This window comes from Xiphophorus couchianus, chromosome 9 (genome assembly GCF_001444195.1).
Source record: "Xiphophorus couchianus chromosome 9, X_couchianus-1.0, whole genome shotgun sequence".
Lineage (NCBI taxonomy): Eukaryota > Metazoa > Chordata > Actinopteri > Cyprinodontiformes > Poeciliidae > Xiphophorus > Xiphophorus couchianus.
The window spans coordinates 2,915,874-2,940,935 of record NC_040236.1 but is presented as its reverse complement, the minus strand read 5'-3'; the positions used below and the strand labels follow the sequence as shown (position 1 = coordinate 2,940,935).

General features: G+C 39.0%; 1 protein-coding gene across 1 annotated transcript; it reads right to left on the bottom strand.

Annotated features, from left to right (window-relative positions):
• Positions 1 to 289: 289 nt before the first annotated feature.
• On the bottom strand, positions 290 to 24,524 carry LOC114150689 (caveolae-associated protein 1-like). Its single transcript, XM_028027290.1, has 2 exons — positions 23,429 to 24,524; positions 290 to 3,742 (listed from the first exon to the last, which is right to left on the bottom strand). The coding sequence occupies exons 1-2, from the start codon at positions 23,957 to 23,959 to the stop codon at positions 2,867 to 2,869; spliced, it is 1,407 nt and encodes a 468-aa protein (XP_027883091.1). The 5' UTR covers positions 23,960 to 24,524; the 3' UTR covers positions 290 to 2,866.
• Positions 24,525 to 25,062: the final 538 nt, after the last annotated feature.

The following is a 25,062-nucleotide window of genomic DNA, read 5'->3' as shown; positions in this document are numbered from 1 at the left end:
TCACCAAATTTACTAAAACAGCAAACTCTTGTGCAATTGACAGAGTGTTGTCCCCACCAATCAATGCTCTGAGAATAGAAGTTATTAATTTATATTCAACAAAAAAAAAAGAAAATCAACACAAAAATTGAATGACACTATCAGAGACAAATATATTCAACAATGTTTTCATATGCTAAATACTGGGCATTAGAAACAATTAAAATCTTCCACTGAAATGAAAAATCTTTTAAATCACATTTTATAATGTTAATAAGTTTTTAGTAAACGCTCAATAAAACACAGAAACTGTGACTCAGTTTGGGTTTTATTCATTAAATCGTTAGTGGTTAAGCTGTGTTGCCAGTCAGCAATCACATACAGACAAAGCAAAAGCAGGAAACTGGATCCAAGAGGTTGGATATTAAAACAGGGAAGATCATTAAACACAGTCATACATGGAAATGGCCTGAATATCTCATCTTTGTTTAATAATACTTATGGTGGCTTCCATATGATGCACTGTGCAAAAACAAAAGTTCAGCATGACTGCAGAGTTCAGAACAAGTGCATGTGATGAACAGCGAGAGGTTCTGTTGAAGTTAATAATCATCTGCTCAGATAACGCGTCACATTATATACACAAGACTGCAGGAGACATAGCACAAGGAAAATAGTGCTAAATCTAACCTGGAAGCTATGATCTCAGTTACTTTTGGAAGCAGAAGTCCTGTTTAAAATTAATGTTATGAAAAATATGTGTTTCATAAAATATGACCCCCTCCCATAGCCTACCCAGCTGCTGCCAAGAATAACAACACAGTTTTCATGTACATTGCTGGAGTGCAGAGGTGCCTGAATCCTGTCCTCAGTATCGGGCCCCTCTGAGCTGAAAGACTGCAGAGGGGATTTTACATCTGGTCCAGGATGTTAGAGAGGGGCATGCAGGACAGGAGCCCCCCCAGGACTGGACTTGGGAAACCCTGCGTTAAGATCCTCTGAACACAGATTGGTTAACATTTCTCATTAAATTTATTTTGGAGCAGAAAGTAGTCAAATTAAAATTCTCAACACTAGGGGTCAGTCTTACACAAAGGCATAATAGGTTTAGCTTCAAAGCAGCCTGTTACTAGGATCAACTGTTGGTTTGGTTCCGCTCTGGTGTGTGTGTGTGTGTGTGTGTGTGTGGGTGGGTGGGTGGACGTGTGTGTGTATGTGTGAATTCAGAGAGAAAAAAAAAACAAAAGCAAAATTTGTCCTTTTTATGGAAAATTACAGTGATATGGTCAGATATATATGTATAAATTGACAGTGAAGTATCATATGAAAAAACACAGTGTGTGTGAGCAAGTCTGCCAGCACTACGAAGGAATGAAAGGAAAATAATATAAGATGGAAAATGTTTTATACTATAGAAAACACTAAAAAGCAAAAGCAAGAGTTCTGCAAAAGATAGAAGTGACAGCAGATATCACTGTGCCTATAAACAGATAGATTAATCAGAAGAAGATCATATTTAACTCATGATTTAAATAGATAAACAGCAAAGAAAATGTCAGAAAAATGTTTTGTGAATTTATATGAGAAAGGGATTTCATTATAGATAAGAAAGTGAGTTTATATTTGTGTTTCTCTTGTGAAAGAGTATATTGAATAATACCATAATATCTTCCTTTCCTTCTTTTTTTTAACCTTTTTTCTTTCCTTCTTATTTTTTTTTACACTAATCTCATTGTATATTTTTGTTATGGTGCTCCCTCCAAACCTGATGATGATACTGCTCATTATAAACAAAACACATGTCTTCTTCCCTCTTTTATTATTTATTCTTATTCAAAATAATTAGAAAAAAACAATATGTTTTTTTTTACATATTTGTTAAAACCTTCATTATGTTGTGACAGTATAACATAAAACAGAAAATCTGTGAAGAAAATCAAGCTCTTCTGCCTCCTCCCTGCAGTGCTACTGCCATCTGCAAAAATACACTGCATTGTCAGAAACCATTAATCAGAGTCAGGAGGCGGGTCTGTGTGCGGTCAACCATGTTTGTGTATGTGCTGCTCACACCTTTCCTCTTACTCTGTGCTGGGCTACAGAGAGCTCCTCACACCAGAGCCCACCTTTAATGCTCAGGTTAGTTAGCATAGCCACCAATGATGTCAGATAAACAGCTTTCCAGTAATGGTAAGTTGTTTCTCCACCATTAGCACATTGAGCAGCGCATACAAGAGTTACTTGACAGCGCTATGCTCCTCCTCCTGGCTCCAATTGGTTGCTTCTGATCAGTAGCGGTGTATTTATGCAGATTACATTTAGACCACAGACAGGAGGTCTCATGTTATATTTTCACAACATACTGATCAAAAAAATATTTATGAAAGCTACGTACGTCAGCTTTAACAAAATTCTAATTCTAGTTGTCCTGGTCAATGGAAGAAAGAAGGGAAATCATGTAATGATCTCCAGACTGACTGATGTTCTGCTTGTGTTTAGTTTTGGCCATCATTTCTACTCTATAATTGGTGTAAGCTGGTGACACAAACACATGTAGCTATTTATGTCCAAACTGAGGAGATTGAAAGTAAAACTTTGAATGTTTGTTGTTTGTTATCAGTTTTTAGGTCTTTGTGAGTGCTAGAATATAAGACTGAAGTAAATGTGTGATGGACACATCCAAACTGTTAGTGCTAGATCTGTGTTTTCAGAAGACACTGTAAACCATCTGTCATTAGTAGAAATGGTGGCCAAACCTGTGAAAATAAGACCTGCATATTATCACTGTCCCAGTTATTGTTGAATATTCTTTTTAATCCAAATCAAGCCTAAATCTCAGTGTAGATACAAAGAATTGGTCTGAATGGATGAAGGTTTCTTTGCTCTATATTTAGTCACTGTCTTTATCGTCGTCATCATCCTCATGTAAGGCATCATGGCTCTCTTCTTCTTCATCCTCATCATGCTCTTCTTCATCCCCACCTCCATTCACCATCTCCATCTCAATGTCCACCTCAGTGTTGTCTATTTCCACATCCTCGCCGCCTATTGGCTCCACTTCCCTGGACACCTCCACCATCTCGGTTCCTTGGACCACCTCCACTTCACCCTCACGGATCTTCTTCACGTGGAAGGTGAAAGGGGGCACCTTGTAGACGGCGGATTTAGAGCGGGCGTAAACAACGTGGTCCGGTGTGAAGGCCTTCTTCATCTTGTCACCAGATGTTTTAATCTTCTGTTTTCGCTCAGGGTTCACACTCATGCGCGTTCCAAGTTTACCCATCTTCTTTTCGATGTTGTGACGTGTCTTCTCCAGATTCTCCTTTGTTTTCTGCTTTGTCTTCTCAATATTTTCCTTCGTTCTTTGTCTGGTCTTCTCCAGGTTCTCCTTTGTCTTCTGCTTTGTCTTTTCAATGTTTTCCTTGGTTTTTTGTCTGGTCTTCTCCAGGTTCTCTTTGGTCTTTGCTCTGGTCTTATCCATCTTGTCCTTGGAGAAGACGGTCTTCAGGGTTTGCACCCGCTGCAGACTGGTGCGCTTGATGCGTTCAGCTCGGGTCTCCTCAATGGTGTCTTCAATTTCCACCCCCTCTTCATCTGAGGAAAGGTCTACATGGGGTTTGTCCTCCTTGTCACCCTCCACTGCTTCTCCAGGTTCCTCCACAGCCTCTTTGAGCTCCAGCAGACTGCCTCCTCTGCTTCCTGACACAGACTCAGAAACTTTCAAAGACTTGGAGATGCTGAGTTTTGAGGGCACTTTCACATCATCCTGTGGAGAAAGAAACACAAAGACTTTGATGCATACTGGACAAGATCTTGCTTACATATAATAACCATGAGGTGATATGTGCAACATAAAACATATTCAGTATTTAGTGAAGAGGATAGTTTTTGAATTTGTATTAGTTTTCACTTTCATTGATTTTTTAATGCATTTCATATGAAGCTGTGCTGTAAAATAAACTGCTGAGAAACATCATATTTACAAACTACTTTCAAAACTACATGCATGATAAAATACAAACAAATCCTACAGTAGACTAACGTTTTTAATAACATTCATAATGTTTGTTTGCTGGTGTGAATTCAAATTCCACTAGACTGAAGCTGAAACAGAAATAATTACTTTAACAGTCTGCAGCCTTATTACTGTAGCTTTTTATTTTTTGTAAAATATTTTGTCCCTAAATACATTAGTTTATACTTCTACATCCAAGTCTGTTTGCCCATTTATCTTTTCTTACTATGTAAAAAATATTCCTCAGGCTACAGTGAGGAAAAAGTGGAATCTTTGGCCTGAAGCCACGAAGGACAGTCAGAGAAAAATGAGGAGGGTTATTGGAATGACAATAACTGGAGGGTGTTTTCTGCTGCAGCTGTGGAGAAAGTGTGTAGCAATAAATTCAAGTTGGATTGGAAAGATGCATTTCCCCTTTGGCTCTTATTAAAAAGATAAGATGTACATAGTGTTGACATCCAGTTACACGCAGGGGCATGTGGAGAATGTTTCCCTCTGCTGCCATATCCTCAGATTGCTTCTTTTTGGACCATGGACTGTGTTGGATTGTGTAAACAGCTTAATAAAGGAATAGAACTACAGTAAACCAAATCTGAACTGGAATTTTTTATTGAGGTTTACTTTAAGTGTGCTCATCTTTGTTTGTGGTGAATTTTGTAAACTTGATCTAAATTAAAAAAAAAAAAAAGAACTTAACACTTTTTGATTTAAACTGGGTTTGGCCTTCTTGAAGCAGACATAATTTGTCTGCTTCAAGACAAATTTTGTCTTCTGGTAGGCTAATTCCCAAGATCTGAGCTAAATGGAGGAATATGTATTTTCAGGCGACACCTCAAGCACACTGTGTTGTTTTTGTGTGACATTATGGAAAAATTTAGAGAAGTCTGAACGGTGCATGGACCTCCACCAGTCTAGTTCATCCTTAGGTCCAATTTCCTGATACCCAAAGTTTCCACATTCATCTTTTCTAACAATTATATCCAAGTATAAGATCATGGGGATTTGTTCATGAAGGAGGCGGGTTCTGTTTACCAGAGATGAACTGGTTCTGGTGTGAAATATGTGAATCAGTCCCAGAATCAAAGAGAAGGACTTAGTGAAGATGCAGCTGAAGCTGGTAGCACAGTGCAGAGCCAGAAACCTGACCCGGTTACATTGGTTCTGCCAGGAATAATGGGTGAATACTCTAGCATTCTATTGTGGGCGTTGGGAGGGAAACCCAAAATATCTGACATAATTCAGACAGATTATAGGAAATTTGACCAAATACTGGAGAAATGGATGGAAACTATGCTTTAAAGTTGTGTTTATGAATCTCTCAATATTCAGTCAGTCAGCAAACAGAAATAATTTAGATCATCCTAACTGAGCTAAAACAGTAGGTAAGTCTGATTTCATGTCAAACAGAGAAATCAAGATCTGTGTTTTTCATATAGTTTGTGTAAATATCTTACTGAGCTCCTCTCCTGAAACTTCTCTCCACCATATTGCCCTCCTGCTCTCATAACCTGGATCGTAGTGAACAGGAAGGATGCTCAGAGGACCGCTGTTCCACTTGGACTCCTGAATGTCTGCATGTACAGCTTGTAATTCCTGCTGTCTTTTCCTCTGGCCCTCCACCGCCTCTTAATGGAAACGGCAGAGAACAAAGGAGTCCCAGAGTGTGTGAGGCGGCCGGGCTAAGGTGTGGAAAACTGACATGTTTTTCTCCTGTCGTTCCTCAGAGTCTTGGAAAACCATCTGTCCAACAGGAAGATGATAGCGTCAAAGTGTTAGCTGGAAGGTATGGGAAAGTGAGCGGAGGGTGGAGACATGTCTATTGTGTTCCCTTGGAGAATGCTGATGGTTGTTTGGAGGTATTGTGCTACAGTATCTTGGGTAAACTTGACCTTGCAAGGAGGGATTTAGGCTTTCCTGAGCAGCTGTGTTAACAGGCAGGGAGGAAAGGAAAAACTGCCTCATTTTCAAGCAAACCATGTTGGACTTCACTACAGCAGGCCCTTTGTGCTAACAGCGATCTATTATAAGGACCCAAGTGAAATCATATAATGATTGCTTTGGTACTTGTTAATAAAATGTGACATTTTAACGTAAAGAAATCAATGCAGCCATGTAGCACCTGGTATAAAAACATAAAATGTGCCAGAACAAATAAATAACTGTTGATTGTATATCAAAGCTGCTTTTCAGGTTATATTAGACAGACAAAAGAAAAGTAAAAACTGTAGAAATATGTAAGGGGGCACAGTTTTTGTCTGTTTTTCTGGTTACAGTTCAGTCTAAGGGTTGGAGTTCACCTTTACTAAGTCTTACCAACTATTTTTTAAAGAATTATTGGTTTCTTCAAGTTGAAAAGGCTGGCTGGGAGCTTATTGCTACTGTAAAAGTATTCATACTTGTTGAACTTTTGGTGATATTACCACCACAAACTTGATTGCCTCTTATTATGATTTATGTGACAAACCAACAAAAAGTAGAGTCAAAATGTGAAGTGGAAGATAAAAGTGATCCAGGTTTTAACATAAATAAAAAATTAGAACCTGACATTTTGTATTCGTCACCATTGAGTTTGATCCCTTAAAAAACTCCAACTGCCTTATTAGCAATGGAATTAATGGAGCATGGCTCCATTAATCCCATTAGAACCTCATCAACCTGTCAGCAGGTCAAACTCTGCAGAAAACGCTTTCTTTACTGTCTAAGCTATGATCAGTGTTGCTGAGGTCACAAATGGTCACCACAGCCGACTGTAAGCTGCTTGTTTATTTGCACACAAAGCATTTACACTGAACATGTGTCTTATGTTGAGGTTTAAAGATGATTCCACTTTAACAAGAGGTTGCTCAGGAGTAAACGTTTCATCATCAATTTCCTTAACTAAAGAGACTCAAAGTTATCAGTCACTGTCACTGGGTAATGAGTCTATAAGGAATTACTTCAACAGCTGAGGAAATTCTAGGCTGCATGCTTTTCCATGTCCATGGTGCATGGAAAAAGTTGTGGGAAGTCTAGGTATTCACCTTGGTGTTTCTCACTTCCTGACCCTCCTCATTTAATGGGACATTGTTCTCGTTGAGGCAGCTACCCCAAAGGCAGGAAGGTACAGTCAGAGCCATGGAAAATAGATGAACGAGGTACGTCATCATTCTAAGCATGTGTAGGGGTGTGTGTGTGAGTGTGTGTTGTTGTCAAGGCAAGGCATTGAGACATAGTTTTGCCCACATTGCTTGCAAAACACAAGCAGGCAATTTCCATATCTAACTCAGCCCCAGATTACAAAATAATTGCTGGGAGGAAAGTTCAGGAGAAATGTAGAGGAGCAGGCTTCTCTCTAAAGCCCAAACACGTCGCTATGTCTTATAAATAACAGAAAATAACTGAGCCCCTGTGGTTCTCAAAGTTTGATCTGTGACTGCCAATGAAAAACAAAACATATTTGTATATCAATTTTAGAGATTTTGAGATATTCCTATATATAATGCATTTGCTAGAGATATACATTTAGCCCTATAGTTGGTTATCATTAGTCACACGGAAACATTGTGTGTTTCATAAAACAAACAAACAAAAAAAAAACAAACAGAAAAGCTAAATTTTTTATGCAAATTTGGATTTGTGAGTGTAAAATCTGAAGTAACATAGATTCTGATTTTTTGCCTTTTTGTTGAGTCATTTATGAATAAATTGCTCCACTTATGCTAATTTGATACAAAAATACAATCATTTATTATTATTTTATTGTAGTAAAAGCCAATATTAACTGCAGTCCACACCACGCATGGCAAATATTCTGCTTTTCTTTAAAGCAAACAAATAGAGTAAAAAAAAAAGAAACGTTAATTTCTTTGCCTACACTACATGTTTTCTTTGAGGCCAATAGTGTTGTTAGCATTCTGATATGTAATGAAGTGGTAACGTTACAGTCCATGTAACAACAGTAAATCAATAAAACATACAACTTTGAGGGGATTTGGATAGCATGACTAAAAAAAAAATATTTAAAAAAAATTATTTTTGAATTTGAATGAATGAATTCATTGCTCTATTAAATTAAAAGGAACATGGAAGCTTCCCCCAAGATTACACAACCTGTTGAATTTGATTCCATTTGCATGGTTTAATGCCAATGTTCTGGGAAAAATGTCTCATTACTTATCCTAGAGAACCTGGTTGTGTTTTTAATTTTTCAGCTGAACAGCACTATGAACACACTGCAGATAGTTATGGCTTTGGATTAAAGGTAAAAATGAACAGCATCATAAAACAGAAAAACCTGCATGAGGTTTTATGTAAATGAGTGCAGAGAAAACCTTTTAAAATGATTTTACATAGCCGAGATAAGGACTTCATATAACATTTGGGTTACTATGGACGGAAAGTTTGGCAATGAAGTAGTCAACAATTAATCCTGATATTGAACCAAATTCATTCTCTCAAGTTTTTGCGTAGCAGCTCAAAATCTGGAATTTTGACTGCAGGCATGAAATCACCAACCAACCAACCAACCAAACAAACAAACAAACAAACAAACAAACAAACAAACAAACAAACAAAAAACCAATTACAAAAGAGGGATTGGAAAGTGAATATTCTGGGCTGGTCTGAGTCCCTCAATAATCCAAAAATGATTGTCTTCAACAAGTCTCTGCAGCAGACCATGGTAGCACCAGTTTGAAATCAGAAAACTAAACTGCTACTGTAAGTAAAGAGGAAGCTGATATTGCCCTCATCCAACACAGATGTATTTAACATCTCAGGAATGTTGGATGTAAGTTTGGACCTCTGGGCTTTTTGAAGGGTCAACAAACACTGAGGAAAAGCCCTGGTTTCATAAAGAGTAATCTGAAGCAGTGGAATGTACTCCGACTGCCTCCTTGGCCTAAAGTCACACAAAGCATCATAAGGTGCCTTCCGAAGCTGTGGAACATTATGAGCTAAATGAAAAACTGACTAATACTACCTATACATCACTAGATGTCACCATGACAACTTGGTGCCATTCATGAACAAACTATAGTTTCTTCAATAAAAAAAAGGCCTTAAGCTGTTCAGGGGTGTGTGTGTGTGTGTGTGTGTGTTGATGTGTTGTGTTTGTTGGTGATACCAAAAAGCTACTGACTGGTTTTTATCCAGCATATGTGCTTCTAAAAGTGTGTGTCTGTGTCGCTCCTCCTCACTGCTGGCCAGGCAGCAGGAGCTGTTTGTATCTGAGTTTGGGATAATAAGCACAACATAGGAGCTTCTCACACTGCAGCCACTCACCAGGCAGAGAGAGAGAGGGAGAGAGAGATAGAGAGAGAGAGAGAGAGAGAGAGAGGAATCCTGCGGTAACACACCCAGCTCTGTTTCTGGTTTCCTTTAAACTCAAACCACCTAAACTCCCCTGCCAGTGTGTGTACGTGTGTTTTGATTTGACATTCCATCACACACATGCAGGGTAGGATTTTCCAGCAGATCCCGGAAAACGGGGAATCCTTTGGTCATCTCTGCTGATGTAGGAGGAAACCTGGAGCCTAGTCATGGGCAGAGTTCTCTACTTCTGGAATTGCAAGAACGCAAATTAATTCACAAATTCATCTTACTACTTACTGGTTGTCTACAGCTGTTAATTATGTTAATTCACATGGAAACACAGATAGCTATTGAATTTCATGAGTCATCATGTTCTCCCTGACCATAAATGCAGGCTTTCACATGGTCTGGCCAAAACAAACTATGGTAACTATGGTAACTTTAACACATCACAGTTACAGTAGAACACTCAGACCAGGGAGGGGTTTCAGCAGCGACAGGATAGCAAAGGAGAAACATCAGTTGGAGTTTAGTTTGTCAGATAAAAGTTATCTTGTCCTGAACAAAATGGTATTCAACCTACAGCCTGCCAGGCATCTAGCTGAAAGAGGTGGACCATTTAGGTCAGAGGTCATCCAATCCAGGCCCAGGTTGGTGTGCTGTAACTTTTAGATCTATCCCCGGTCCAACGTCACAGAATCAAACGGCTGAATTGCCTCCTCAGTGGCAGCAGGGTCCTTCTAATGACCTCATTATTTCTCTAAGGTGTGAACTCAGCTCCTCCAGACGAGCAACAGCAGCAACTAGCAAACACCTGGTGGAAATGTGAATCTGCTGAGCTCATTATATCAACCACTTGTCAGTCCAATGCTCGTAGGAACAGCTGTGAACTCCATCATGGAGAAGCATTGTTGAGACCTGCTGAGGGTGGAGTGGAGAGGGCAGGATGTTCTTACAGACACAGAGGCCTATTTCAAGGCATCAGATACAATGCAAAGTCAAATTTCTTTTAAGTCTTATTTGATATAAATATTGTTACTGCACATAACATAGCTACTTGATTGTGGTATAAAATTTCTCCCCGTAGAAGCTGCACCTGGCCTGGCAGTCTGTTTGGCTGTGGTTCGACTGAGAGAATGCTGCCAACAACTAATCATTCAGCCTCTGCTGCTTTTAGTGTTTTACTTTCATCAAAAATATCAAAAATCATTCTACATTAGTTCACATGTTTTAATTTGATAACTAGGATCAAATGGAATGTATGTATGATTGCACTGAAATGATTTTTTGTAAAGTGGCTTTGAAAACAACATTTGGTGTGAATTAGGGCTATATAAATAAACTGATTATGAATTGAATAAAATGGCATTATGTGCCTGGAAAAAAAACATAAAACTCCCTTTTAAAATAGTGATTTTTTTTAACCAGATTTGTGCTCTGTGTGTGTGTGTGTGGGCGTGTGTGTTGGGGTGTGCGTGGGGGTGTGTGTGCATGAAGGTTATTGAGTTCATTTCTTTTGTGTGCCATGAGAAGGAGTGTGATGGTCATGAGTAAAACTTAGGAGAACTTACTCCCTAATCATCTCTTCTTTCCATTGGTTCCCTTTAATCAGAGCTATGAGAGCAGAGAGGGAGAGCGAGAGATTACTATATAAAGCGATGGCATGCTGCAAGTCCCCAAGGGAAGAAAGAAATAATGAGTCACCAGGCTAGCGTTAAACACAGCCTTCTTCTTTCTTTGCTCTATTATTGTTCTTTTCTTACCTTCTCTTTATTCTGCTTGTTGGTGAAATATGAGAGTTAGTTAAAGTGCCTGATTTTTAGCTTTTGTTGCATGTAGCTGTTATCCACAGTGCATCTCTGATCATAAATCTATTTTGTCTTAAATAAATGTAAGATCTTCATCAGCTTTTATCAAGGAGCAGAAAACACAGGATCAAAGTGTGCCAAGTCTGCAGAAACATGTGAGGTAACTCCACGGTTTTCATACTGACCGCAGAAACAGCACACAGCTCTCACTGCAAGACACAGCCTGCCATTGTTAACAATCACATGGTGCCGTTTTAATGGCACACTTTATTTTCTTGGTATTCTGACCATGTCCTCTCATGCAAAAACACATCAGCAGATCAAATGTAATCACAAAGAGCCACACAGAAATATTTTCTCATGTGACTAATGATTGCAAAATTAATAACATGGGCATGATGAGTGTAACTTTCCATCAAGTCCAAGGGAAATGAAACATGACACAAGATGAACATGAAGACTTTCTGCTGGTTTGAACAAGAAGGAAATCAACAGAAGTTTGGCAGCGGGCCAGCAGGCCTTTCTACCGTCTCTCCTCTTTGTGCCTGCAGGCTCTGTTTACAGTTCTCCAAGCCTGACTAAGAGATTTGGGTATTAGCTTAAGGGATGGCACTGGACATTTCCATGGCAACCCTTTGTGTTTTCTCTTTATAGGAACAATGGAGACTGATGTTAATTGAGAGATTTATGAAGACGGAGAAAAGTGGGGTTTCCCACTCCTGTTGGCTTCAGTCCTGCACGTTACAGTGTTTCCTTTGCTTAAACATAACAGCTATTCTATATTCCTTAAAACTACAGAATTCCCTAGAGATCTGTTATGACTCAAAGGATGTGAATATAACACCACTGGGTCAAGTTGTCATTGTGGGATTAGGTGTTTTGTCTATAGTTGAACTTCTATGGATTTCACTGTGTTATATAGCAAAGTATCAAAATGTCTTGTTCTGCTCCACAATTAGTTGACTTGGTTTAAATTTGATTCTGAAAAGAATGCAATCATCTTCTTTCTTGATGTCTTTGATTATGGCATTTGACAAAATGTAATAATGTTCTTTGCTTGTTTTGTAATTGGTTACTGTATTATGTTTTTATCATGTAAAGCATTTTGAACTGCTTTGTTGCTAAATGTGCTACAAAAAGTAACTTCAGTGTATTTCCCTCTAATGTGTAGTTTATTATTATTATTATTATTATTATTATTATTATTATTATTATTATTATTGGCGCTCATTGAATGTACTGTGGTCACTATGACATGAAATGGTTCAATCAAAGGGCAAAATGTCAACATGTGGAATATCCTGTCACTTTAAAGAATCAGTTGTTCCAGGAGTTCATATCTCTGTGTTGTTGAGCTTTGAAAAATTTCTCTTTGCTTCCTCTTTACTTTTGTGTCTCTTCAAAGCACACAGAGAACCTCTAGCTGAAATAACTCCACAAATATGTCTCAGATGAATGACCGCCATATTAGACTTTAAATAGTAATATAGTTCCAGTGATTTAGAGTATATAAGCTGTTACAGGAACATCAGCGGCTTGTTGACTGTTCAACAGTCAATCCAGTCTGTGAATCCAGTAAAATAACTGGATTCACAAATTTGCACACTGTTATTCATGCAAATTTTTCAAAATTTTACAGCTATGACGTTGACATAAATTCGAGTCATCTCATTAGGGAGTTAACCCACCACCATGATGTTCCTCTTTAATAAAATCTCAGTTCAGTTTAAGGGCATCATCTGAAGCTTTAGTCATATAAACAACTTTTATCTGGGTGGGTCTTCCAGTTACTCACCTGCCAGATGGCAGAGATGCTGCAGCATTCGGAGCTGCAAAGGGAGAACAAAGGCCTATATGACTAGTAATGGACCCAAACAAAGCTGTCTCTGCTGCCTGTGTACACAGATGCTCAGACACTGAGACAAAGCTGCAGCGCATTCTTTGTGAAAACTCCAAAGTTTGCCCCTTAATAACCAAGTGTTCATCTTTCATCCCCCCAAAACAGAGCGCCTTTAAATGATGTGAAGATGAAAGTAGTTATTCATGCTCCTCACTTGAGAACAGCAGCAAAGTTCTTAAAAACGTGAGCTGCACTCACGAACGCGTTCATGCACAACACTGTTGCTAGGAGACATAATAATACCGCGTCCTCCAAAGCAACCGACAGGAAGCAAGTTGACTAACTATTGTGCTCTGCAGTGTTTATATTATAACTATTGTTTTTATTAGTGCACACACACACAGAGGTCCTTTATGATCAGGGTTGTATTTACATCCATCCCATTCACTCAGTTACCGAAATGTCTGTACAATACTGTTATGTCTGCACTGCACTGATGTTTGCAGGGCAGACCTTCTCACCCAGTCTGCACAGATTAGCCCTCTGAGGCCACCGTGGAAGTTCACTGTTTGCCAAACACTTTGAAACATGCCAGCGGTAATCAGTTCATTGATATTCTATATTGATGATGAATACCCATCTGTTTACTACAGCAAGATGTTTATATTACCACCGACTCCCTGTAAAGTGCAACACTCAACAGAAGGTAATCAGCTGAGAGGACTCACAACAGAGTTATACAACATAAAAACACTCCTTCTCTTTAAACCTGAATCCAAGCTCACAGGATGGAAAAAAAACATTTTACCTTCGTATTTGTTTTTTTATATGAATGTTTGTTTTGGAAAATTACAAAAGTGTCTCTGTTCAAGAAGCAGTTCAGCCCTAACTGAACTCACATGGTGGAGAGGCTCACGGAACCAAGCGCTCACATGGCTCATAAATGTCTGACTCATGTATGAAAGTAAGAGCATCAACACAAAACAATTCAAGGTAAAAACAAAGATCTGACAATAACATCTCACTTCTTTTCTCACAGGAGAAATCTGTGGCTACCCTCACTGTAGGCACAATGCTCAATTACAGTTTTTTGTGACATTTTTTTTCTTTTTTTTTGCATGGTCCTTCACATTTCTAAATATGCAACATGTACGTGTCCCGCATGCGCAGTAGAGGACGCAGTAACAATAACAGTAACATATAAGTGGAAGTAATCATGGAGGCTAATGGCGGATTTTAAAGTTGTTTCCGACCGCAGCCAACACATTAACAACTTAATCCTCATTATCATCCACCTTGGTTGTGGCTTTTCTACCAGGTCGCAGAACAGCGACCTTTGTCTGGTATCGTTGCCTTGCAGGTTGGATGAATGCGACCTAGCCGTACATGAACTGGTCACATTTGAAAAGATCAGAAACGTGTCTGATTCAGGATCACAGAGCCAAGTGATTTGTAGAAATCTGATTTGTGTTGCTCAGATTGTCAAGACAAGATCAGATTCAGGTTGCATGAGGGCTTCAGGCTGCATTGTGAACGTAGCCTACGTCTAAATTTGGACCATACATTAGAAAGATATATTTTAATCCATTTTGGTTTTAATATAGGAGTACTGGAAACAGTACTGCTCTTTGGAATCCATTCAAACTGCTTGTTTGTTTATAAATTGTTGGGATTTTCAGGTGAAGGTGTTGGAAGCTGATGCTCAGCTCTTCACTGTTGAAGAACCAGCAGATAGCCAGGTCCCTGAGCCAGAGTGGAGTCACCCAGGGAAGATCCCTCTGCAGGCTCTGCAGTCCTGCAGCAGAGCCTGGACGTCAGGCAGGCTGGGTGACCTACGTACCCAGCCGACCTAACAAACATTCCCTGCTCAGATACACATCCACTGAGAAGGTCACTATGGTAATTGGTAAGTACCTTCTAGGAGCCAGAGTGGGTAACATCTGGCAAAGGATGAGAGTAAATAGAGAGTAGGTTGTTTTTTTCTCTCTCTCTTTTTAACTTCTCTTTCACTTATGAAAAGCTGGTTGCTACCTATAGGTTTTGATCAGTGAAGTGCCAAAGATTCATCTTCATCCCATCCATCTTGTACAACATCAACTGCTTGGTAATCTGCACAGAAAGAAGGTAGCTACCACACAGCTGGCAAGTCCAGCAGGATGAAGAGAGGTTGCTATGAAGCTGGTCAAAAACAGAAACACAGCAGTGCCTTTTTCTGGATCAGAAATGTAATCTTCATTGTTAACAATGGAACAATCTTACATTCCTCATTTTACAGTATACACACCATGTGGTAGGAGTTAAGAGGTGTGGGCATTTTTATGTCAAGGATCCATTATTAACGTACCAGGAGGGTCAACTCATTATTCTTTTCTTGGCTCCTAAAAGAGTTTTAAACTGGAAACTGGAAAGTGACTAGAACATAATTAATGATTTTCTGCTGCTGTTACATGCTGGTCCAGGAGGAGTGAATGCTGCAAGTCAATGACTCAATGCAATCTGCTGGGTTTCCTTAGATAGAGCCACTAAATTACTTTGAATGATTAATTGAGCATACTGTACTGTTTGATAACTAGGATCAATCGGAATGTATGTATGATAGAATTGAAAGCATTTTCTGTAAAGTGCCTCAAGACAACATTTGTTGTGAATTGGTGTCATATAAATAAAATTGAATTGAATTGTTCTTTAAATAATGTTGGGTCTAAATACCTATTAAACAAAACACAGGAAAGACAAGAGAGTTAAATTCTTTTTGTACTCGCGAGGAGAGCAGACAGAGAGATGCTTTCAGTTACAAATCTCCAACCGCTCTGAAAACACATCTCCCGCTCCCTCTATTTTATTGCTTTTTTAGGGGACCCTCTTACACTGAGCGCTTTAACTCTCAAAGGGAGGGGAAAACAATTTATCACATTGTTGCAGCGCTAATGACATTTACTATTAGACACATGTTATCTACACTCTAAATCTTTCTGCTCCAGTCGAGTACCAGACACGGCGTCGAGTACCACAGGAGAGCAGACAGAGTTGTCTCCGCTATCTCCACGAAGGCTTCACTGCTCTCTTTCTCAAAGAGGTCACAGAAAGGAATCATAATTATTCAACACACAGAGACATTACTTAGAATAGAGGAAAAAGAGAAAAAGCATATAATTAAACATTATCTAAATGTTACTACAAAGCTACATGATACAACGAATATTTGATAATTACTAAAAATACAATTTATCCAACAAATAGTTACCAATTGTTAAGTCTGTGAAGCCTGTGTGACGTACAGTTTTGGTCTGCTTAGATTCTGAATGTCCGCTTGAAGTGATGCATCCCCACAGGAATAACACTTTTAACATTTAAAGACACACAGCCGAGGATTATCAGATGATTTTCCCGTCATTCCGTCCTCGAAAGTTCTTTCACTGTGTATTTTTTTCTGATCTGAAACCAGTTACAGATACCTCACAGAGTGCCAAGGAAAAAATGGAATCCTTTCAAGCTTAAAAACCTTATATCTGCAAGGATCAAACAAGATCATCAATAGGCCAGTTATCTGCTTACTGAACAGATCAGTGGATTGGATCTCCCAAACCAAACAGGAACACAATCTGAAGGTCCTTTCTTTCTCACAATCAAACAAGAATGCAACAATCGCTATTTTTAGATTCTCTCTCTCTCACTCTCTGCCTCTTCTATCACCCTCATTTTCAGGTTCTCCATGTTTCTCGACTATTTCTTTTTTATTTCCACAAGTCATTTTCAGTGATTATTATTCAAAGATGCTTCATGTCAACACGGTCTCTGCCTGCTGTAAACACAGTAACTCACTCAGCTGAAACAATGGCCTTTACAATCCTGCACATTGAAATGAGGGAGGAACATTTCTGTCTCAAATGTCCATATATGGGGCTGAACAGACCTGCTTGCTCTGGTTGAGCCTTCATGAATTTAAATGCAATGCAGCCTGTTTGCTCGGGGGGGTGAAATGGTAAAATGTGCTTTACGCAACATTTTCAGATCCTGACCTATTGGTTTATGAAGAGATGGTGTTTCTTTCTTTGTTCTCTCACTCTTATCACATCCATGTCAGCTGTCACTGAGAATGCAGCGAACTCAGCTTGCAGCTTGTCTGTGTCAGTGATAAAGCATTAAGTACCGTGTTCACACCTGGTTTCACTGTTACACTGTGTTGATCTGATCACAAGTGGGCAGCTCTAAATACATGTGCTCACAACTTGCAGTAATGAATCTCCACTCACACCCATTACTAACCTGACTACAGCTCCCCACACAACCAGCGTTTGTCATGCAGACAAATACTTGTTTTTGTCTGGACATTAGCATCAGTTTTGTACCATATTTCTTGGGGAAAAAATGAGAATGTGTAAATTCCACACTTCTAGCAAGAGACGTCTACATGTCACTTTCCAAAAAGTCCAGTTCAGCTCTTTGGGAGACCTGATCAGGTCAAGACTTTAAAACTGAGTCAACATTTCTTGACTGCAGAGACATACAGTAGCTCCTTGTTTGCAATATCAAGGTGACCATATTTTGATTTCCAACAAAGAGGACACAAAACAGATCGAAACAAAACAAAACAGATGCACAATACATTGGTATCAACATCAGGGATTTATCTAAAAAAGAGAAGCACTGTACACTGTAAGAAAAAGACATCTCTAATTGACAGTAAAATGCCAGGAGCTGTGGTTGTGGATTTTGCTGTATGTATACGTAAAATTCTGAAAACCACAGCTGATGGTATTTTTCCGTAAATTAGAGACTTTTTTTTGTTTTTACAGTGTGGTGTGGTAGCTTCTATTTGGTATCAAAAGTCTAGCGAAATACATATAATATGTATGAAATCAGTCAAATTGGGTAAACACAACTATAGCAGCAGTATTTATATTTTTACGTACAGTAGATATCAGTTCAATTTGTAGTTGGTGAGAAAACCCCTAACACAGAATATTTTCTTCAGTCTATGAAATTTCTATATGCCCCAGAAACATTGTGACACGGAGACATGTTTGGGGGAAGGATGATATTTTGTGACTATAGAAATATAAAATCAATGTTACAAATGACATTTTTGAAAATTATTTTCATCCCAGTGTTGCAAATACACATGAATTCTGAAACATTCCTTTGCTGTTCTTTTCTAGAAGCTTTCATCCCGTTTACTGATAAGATAATCTATTGTAGTAGGGTACTTGTTCAAATAAATTATTTGATTTTTACTTTTTTACCATTTAATTCAAAATGTTATAATGCACAGAATTTACTTACTTTTTATATAACTATACCTACAATATACATGTTGCTTCTTAAAACTAGTTAACTGAACTTATAACCATTGCTTAATTACCTAGTGTTGCTAAAACACTTCTTACCCAAAATTAGAAATAACTTTCAGAAATTTGGACACATCTACTTCATCATATCACACATAGTAGGTATCAGTAAGCTTAATTTTTTTTTTTTATCATAAAACCTAACTCAGGGATTATCAGCTAAATTCCATCCATTCTGCCCATTGCAAACTGACACTTCCTTAAATCACATGTAGTTCCCACTTCAACCATTGGCTAGGCCACATAATGGTCTCCTCTAATGGTAGGAGGAGACCATTAGAGGCATATGTATCAACCAACATTTCTAGGATTCATGTATCCCCTGGCTTTATTAACAACAAAAAAGATATAAGCCAATTAGTTAGCTATTGGCTAATTAGGGGTTGTCTTCGAGTTACCCATCCAAGTCAACTCTAAATCTTTGAGAGGCCAGTCTAAGTCAAGTCTGAATCTGTCAAGTCATTTTCCGTAAAATTTCTTCTGATTTCTTCGAAAGAAAAATAATCAAACTGCAGTATGACAGCTTGGCAAGTCAGGAGAACCTAATAAAGTTTAAATTGGCTAGAATGAAGAAGAGAAAAACTGAGAAAACGTAACATCACAGTCAAGTCTTTACCTTTAAGACTTGCTCACTTAAAGGTAAAATTCACTTCAAATGCAAATGTCTTAAATGGAGAGGACTTGATTGTGTGACTTGTTAGAAAGTGGTTACAACAGAGAGCTGGAAATTCCTCTGCTATGAGTCAGCTGTCTAAATATGGTCCCTGGTCTCCATCATTACACACCCATCCACTCCCAGTTCAGAGCCGGACACCTCTTCTTTTTCATTTAACCTTTCACTCTTATCCTCCTTCCATACAGAGATAAATAACACCACACTGTGCCACAGCAGCAGAGAGTTGATTTGGTTTACAGAATCCTCTGGTAAATTCTTTACACACCAACAGAAAAGGTGAAACGTCTTCAAAAATACCCAGGAGGCGTTTTGGATAAATTGGTTTCAGCCAGTTGGTGAAAGTCAACGATAATGGTTGCCGGTCCCAAATATTTCTGCTCTGTTTCTGTGTGTCAATTTGGGGAATTTAAAGTGTGACAGTCACAGGAGTGACATGAATTTGCCTGTTTAAGTAAAATCAAGTCGTATTCAGAGGTTTGTCTTTATTTGATAAAATGTCACATGACACCCTGGGCAAGTGCCTTTGTTGCCCATATCATAAACTGGTTCTGTGTTTGGGAGAAAACTCACAAGAAAGGGAGGGGCTCTTTGCTTGTTCAGTTAGAGGAAACTTCAGATCATTCTCTGGCATCTTCTTAAAAAGAAGAAAAGCCATATTGTTAGAAGATGGGCACTATGGACACTAACAGTGTCCATAGCTGAACATTGTTAGCTATGGTATATACACACTGTTTATGTAATAAAATAGTTGTGATTTCTGCCCTGACACACAAACATTTTAAAAATGAAATGTTTGTGTGTCAGGGCAGAAATCACAGCTATGAGTTTTACAGAGGGAAGAGGAGAAAAAGCTATAGAAACAGGAGCGATGTACATAGAATATAACATCTGGCTATTTACTGTCTTCATTAAAATAAGTAGGTTACAGGTTCATCAACAGTGGTCATATCAACATAGTGATTCCCAGTGTTGTATAAAGTACTGAAATCTCAGAGTCAAGTAAAAGTACAAGTACCTCTCCAAAATATGACTTTGGTAAAAGTCCAAGTCACTGACTGAAATGTTACTTGAGTTAAAGTCTTAAAGTATCTGAAACTTCTTGTACTTAAGTATGGAAATTACTGTAAAAATGGATGTACTCAAGTAATGTAATGAAAAGTACAAGTAAAAAGTAAAACAAAGCAAATGAAGTTTGAATGACATTTTTTATATTTTGGTAAACTTGTCAAATACACTTAAAATAATGTACACAACCAAGTGCAGGCAAAATTAAACCTGCTAATAGATATACCTGCAGGCATCATTTAGTTAAGAAAATTAGGTGCTTTACCAATAGCACAAGGTTAACTTAACCTGCTTTACAACTGAACCAGCTTCTTAGTAAACCCTCCAGGACAGAAAATACAAAGTTTTTGTAAGCCTCAAGTTTTCCCTTCAAGTAAGGTCAGTGCTGAAAATGAGAAAAATAAATAGTACAGAAAATGCGGCCAACATGAAGAAAAAGATCTGTTACGATTACTCTACTTCACAAACCAGTGAATCAGTCAATGCTACAGTCAGTAGGTGGTGCACACAACTGGTCATTATGCAAAAGAAAAAAGAATTGGGAGGGAAATGCAGCTTATTGGCATCTGTAAACCTGGTTTTGAACTTGCATGCCTTTCCTATATTCGTTAAATTTAGTCTAAATTGCTATCGCTATGGCTTCTGTTCCCCCCTTGAACAGAGGAGTCTAGGTAGCCTGCTACAGTCAACATTAGACCTAAGCTAAATACACCACGTATGGAACTGAAACAATGCCAAACAAAGTTCATTTATGGTCAACGTTTCACAATACAGTAGTGTCTAGTGACCAAGCTATAGTTACTGAAACAGGAGGATTATAACCATTTCATAAGACGTTACCTCGATGTGTTTCTTCAAGTTGGACGGGGAGTTTTTGTAAGATAGAATTTCCATGTGACTGCTACTGATTGCGAGACTTGCTTTGTGTTTAATGGGAGAAGCGAAACAGGTGTATCATAATTAAAAGTAAAAAAATCAAGAAATGGCAAAAAATGTGGAATGAAGATAAGAAAGGAAGAAGATTATATGAAGTACAAAAGTCAGTTCAAATTCGAAGCATTAATGAAAGAAACAGAAGAGAAGAAATAATAATTAGTAGATTAAGAGTAGGTCATACCTACTTAAATGACATGCTTTATACAATAGGGAGGAAAAATAATGATAAATGTGAGAGATGTGGAGAGAAAGAAAATGTAGAACACATCTTGATGAACTGTAAGTCAAATGAACTCGAAAGGGAAGAATTAAAGAGAATAGTTCGAAACATAGGGCATGAATGGAATCTTAAAGGTATATTAGGAAATGAAGGAAACATAACAGATATTCACAAATTAAGGAAAGCATTGTTTATTTATCTTAAGAATACAAAATTAAAAAATAGAATTTAATAGATGTGAAGTAATGCTTCTACACATTCATGTACAGTAGGTGGCGGTATGCACCTTAAAGTTGCTTGTGATCCGCCATAATAGAAAAGAAGAAGAAGAAGAAGAAGTATCCTATTGGAGGTGATGAACAAGCCCAGACAAGCAGGCTACGGACTTTGTTCGGTAGCCTACTTGCTACTTGCTAATCAGTAGGTGGGTCAAAACACTTTGTTTCTCTCTCGCGCTTTTTTGTAACGAGTAACTAAACCACACATTGAAAATGTATCGGAGTAAAAGTACGCAATTAAGTTCGGAAATATAGTAAAGTGAAAGTCATCAAAAATTTTCATACTCCAGGAAAGTATGAAGTACTCCAAAATATACTTAAGTAAAGTAGTGAAGTATTTTTACTTCGTTACTATACAACACTGGTGATTCCACAGTTTTACTTGATGAGTATTAGCAGACATGAGTCTAAATCATTCTTTATAATGATGAACCTTCCTCTGATAAATATGTTTCCATACCAGTTGGATTTTGAAACAACGTGTTCTCTAAATAAATCAAAAAATGCACATAAAATTGAAAGCAGAGCAGCAAGCACATGCATGCACGTGTGCGAGCAAATTTAATTATGATGAATTCTTTGTTTTCTGGTAACCATAAATAAACTCAGTGTTTTGAGTTAGTCAAGGAGCCCACAACTAGCATCTGAGGAGAAGTTTGCCTCGCCACAGAGCCCAACTCTTGCAAAATCCCCAAATGTTTATAGTTTTTGACTATTGGATGTTTTAAATATGCTTCATTGGAAACTAGAAAGCCACAGCTTTATTAGATCCCAATCTCGAGGAGATTTATGACATTCACAGATTGAGAAACAGTTAAGCTCAGCCTTAAGGCTCTTCCCTGCTCATCTGCAGTTTATTAAACATTCTGTCTTATGCTGCCGTGTCAGTTTACAGAAACTTTGGGCATACTGAAATGCTGAACTCTGTCTCACAGTCAGTCTGTTACCTAATGTGAAATGTACTGTAGCTGCTGGAGTGACTCGGAGGGGACAGAGAGAGCAAACTCGTTCCAAACCATGATGTCTGAGTCAAGGGTGGAAACTCTGAATGTTCCTGCACTACGGTTCATAAATATAAACCAGTCGCACACACACACACACACATGCACCCCCACACACACGCCTACACACACACACACACACACACACACACATATGCATGTGTGCACAGAAGCAATGAACTCACAGTCTAAAAAAAGTTGGGGTTTCCCTCAGCTTCCCTCACAAACGGTTCACCCTGTCTTGAAAAAAGAAAAACTGCCATCACATCATTTAAAATGCAGGTTATGGCTTCATTTGAATGTTTTTGGGCATATGTAGGAAAAATGATCTCATTGGGTTTTATATAAATTTCTGTGAAATGCACTTTGTACAAGCTTATTAGTTATGAGTAGGGGTAGAGGTGTGCAGATTGGGAGCACGCCCACCACACGCACACACACCTATATACACACACATACACACCCCAATCTGCATTTGTATGCTGTCTGACCACACAAAGTGCCAGAATCTGTCAGAATCATAACAACCTTTAAGTCTGACTTAAACTTTAAACTAGTCACTTGTTAAAGAGAAAAAGTGTGAGATAATACATAGACTCATAATAGGTTTCATTTGTAATTCTTCTCTGTGAGTTCTTGCTGAGCTTATTCCAGACTAATAGTTTTGCACACACCTACATGTCCTATTAAAATCAGTTCTGAGGTACAGAGGAAGGGCTTCAGGTAACAGCAGAGAACCTGGAACCCCTCCCTGAAAACAAAGTGGGATCATCTTCAGGAAGCTTGTCCTGTTTCATAAACCATACCTGAATCTAATTTTATTATTATTATTATGTAAACTAGACTCCAGAGTATCAACTGCTCATCATGCTGTTCAGTACACCAGTGTGCCACACCCATTTCTCATGTCAGGCTCCGACAAACAGCCTGATGTTTCAGAAACCTCAGTAAAAGCAAGCTAACACTCTCCCACCTGGTACACCATGACTTTAAAGTTGCGCCTCTTCAGCAGCTCTGCCTCGTTGTTCTCCAGCTTCTTTATCTGGCCGCCTTGCTTCTCCAGCGTGGCTCGGACGGTCTTGACGTTGACGCTGACCTTGCGCACCTTCTCCATCATCTTATTGACGCTGTTGGACGTAGTGCTGTGGTTCTTGCTCAGCTTGGTCAGCTCTCCTTGGATGCTGGTCACCGTGCGCTCCATCTCCTGTTGTCTGGTCTCCAGCCCGCTCTGGGTCTGCTGGATCTGGTCCACTGCGCCGATGATCTTGTCAAGCAAAGACAGAACCATCACGCCGTTTACTTGCGTGTCTGATGCTTGCACCTCATCCTTGTCTTCGTTCGTCTCTTCCTCTGTCCCCATGGCATGCAGGTCTTTCTTGGCGGCAGAAAGGGCATTATCTTCTTCATCAGAAGCTGGCAGATTGAGCTCATCGTCGGAGACTTCAGTCAGGGTCTGAGGCTCCAGCATGGCACTTGAGGATTCCAGTGCTTCCATGGTTGCCATCTTGACTAATTTGAGGTGCTGAAACTCGCTTAAGCTTTCTCAGTTATTTAGATTCTTTCCCTCTCACCAGGTTCTTCTTTTTTGTTTGCTCTTTACTTCTCCTGTTTCTGCTGCATGCAGCCTGTTTTAATGCTGTTCTATGTTCCACAGGTTCCCGGAGTCTGAGAAGAAGACAAGCAGTGCTGGATGTCACCACATAAGAGTTGTGGCAGAAAACCCCAGCATCAAACTACAGCCTGCAGGGTATTTTCTCTCTAGCCCCTTTTTCCACTGGACTCCCCCGTCTGCTCAAGCTCCTCCTTTATCTCCTCCCAAGACTCAACCTCTCCGTGAGTTAACGACACACCCTCCTGGTCTGCCCTTGTGCTGTTGACATGGCAGGAACAGCCAGCAAAGCTGCAGCAGTATGCTTGGATACAAGCCGGGGCACAACTCAGGAGGAATGTTAGGCCACATCTGCTCTCGTTTCCTGTTCTTTCTTCATGCCCTGCAGAGTTTCTTCTACAAAGGCAAAGCAGGGCTTGACTCATCATGGACCAGAGCCACCAGCGAGAAGAAAAGACAAAACAAACTCAAATTTAGAACAAGCAGTGGTTTTATAGTAGAAGGCCACACTTGTGGTGTCAATGTGTTGATCAAATGGAACCTAAGCTCTTTGATTATCTAAATAAAATTGAATGCAGAAACAAAATCATCTATTTGCTGAATATCAGAAGAGTCAGACACTTTTTTTTTCTGCTTTCAGATTCAGAAGCTGGGCTGCACAATGGTACAGTAGGTAGCACTGTTGCTTTGCAGCGAGAAGGTCCTGGGTTTGATTCCCGGCCTGGGGTATTTTTGCATGGTGGGTTCTCTCTGGGTACTCCAGCTTCCTCCCACAGTCCAAAAACATGACTGTCAGGTTATTTAGTCTATCTAAATTCTCCTTAGGTGTGTGAGGGTGTGTGTGCATGGTTGTTTGGGCTGTCTGTCTCAGTGTTGCCCTGTGATGAACCGGTGACCTCCTGACCCCACTAGGGCAGGGGTGTAAAGAGAATGGATTCAGAAGCTCACAGATTAATTTATTTGCCTTTAAAGCTGTAATATGTAACTTTTAAAAACAA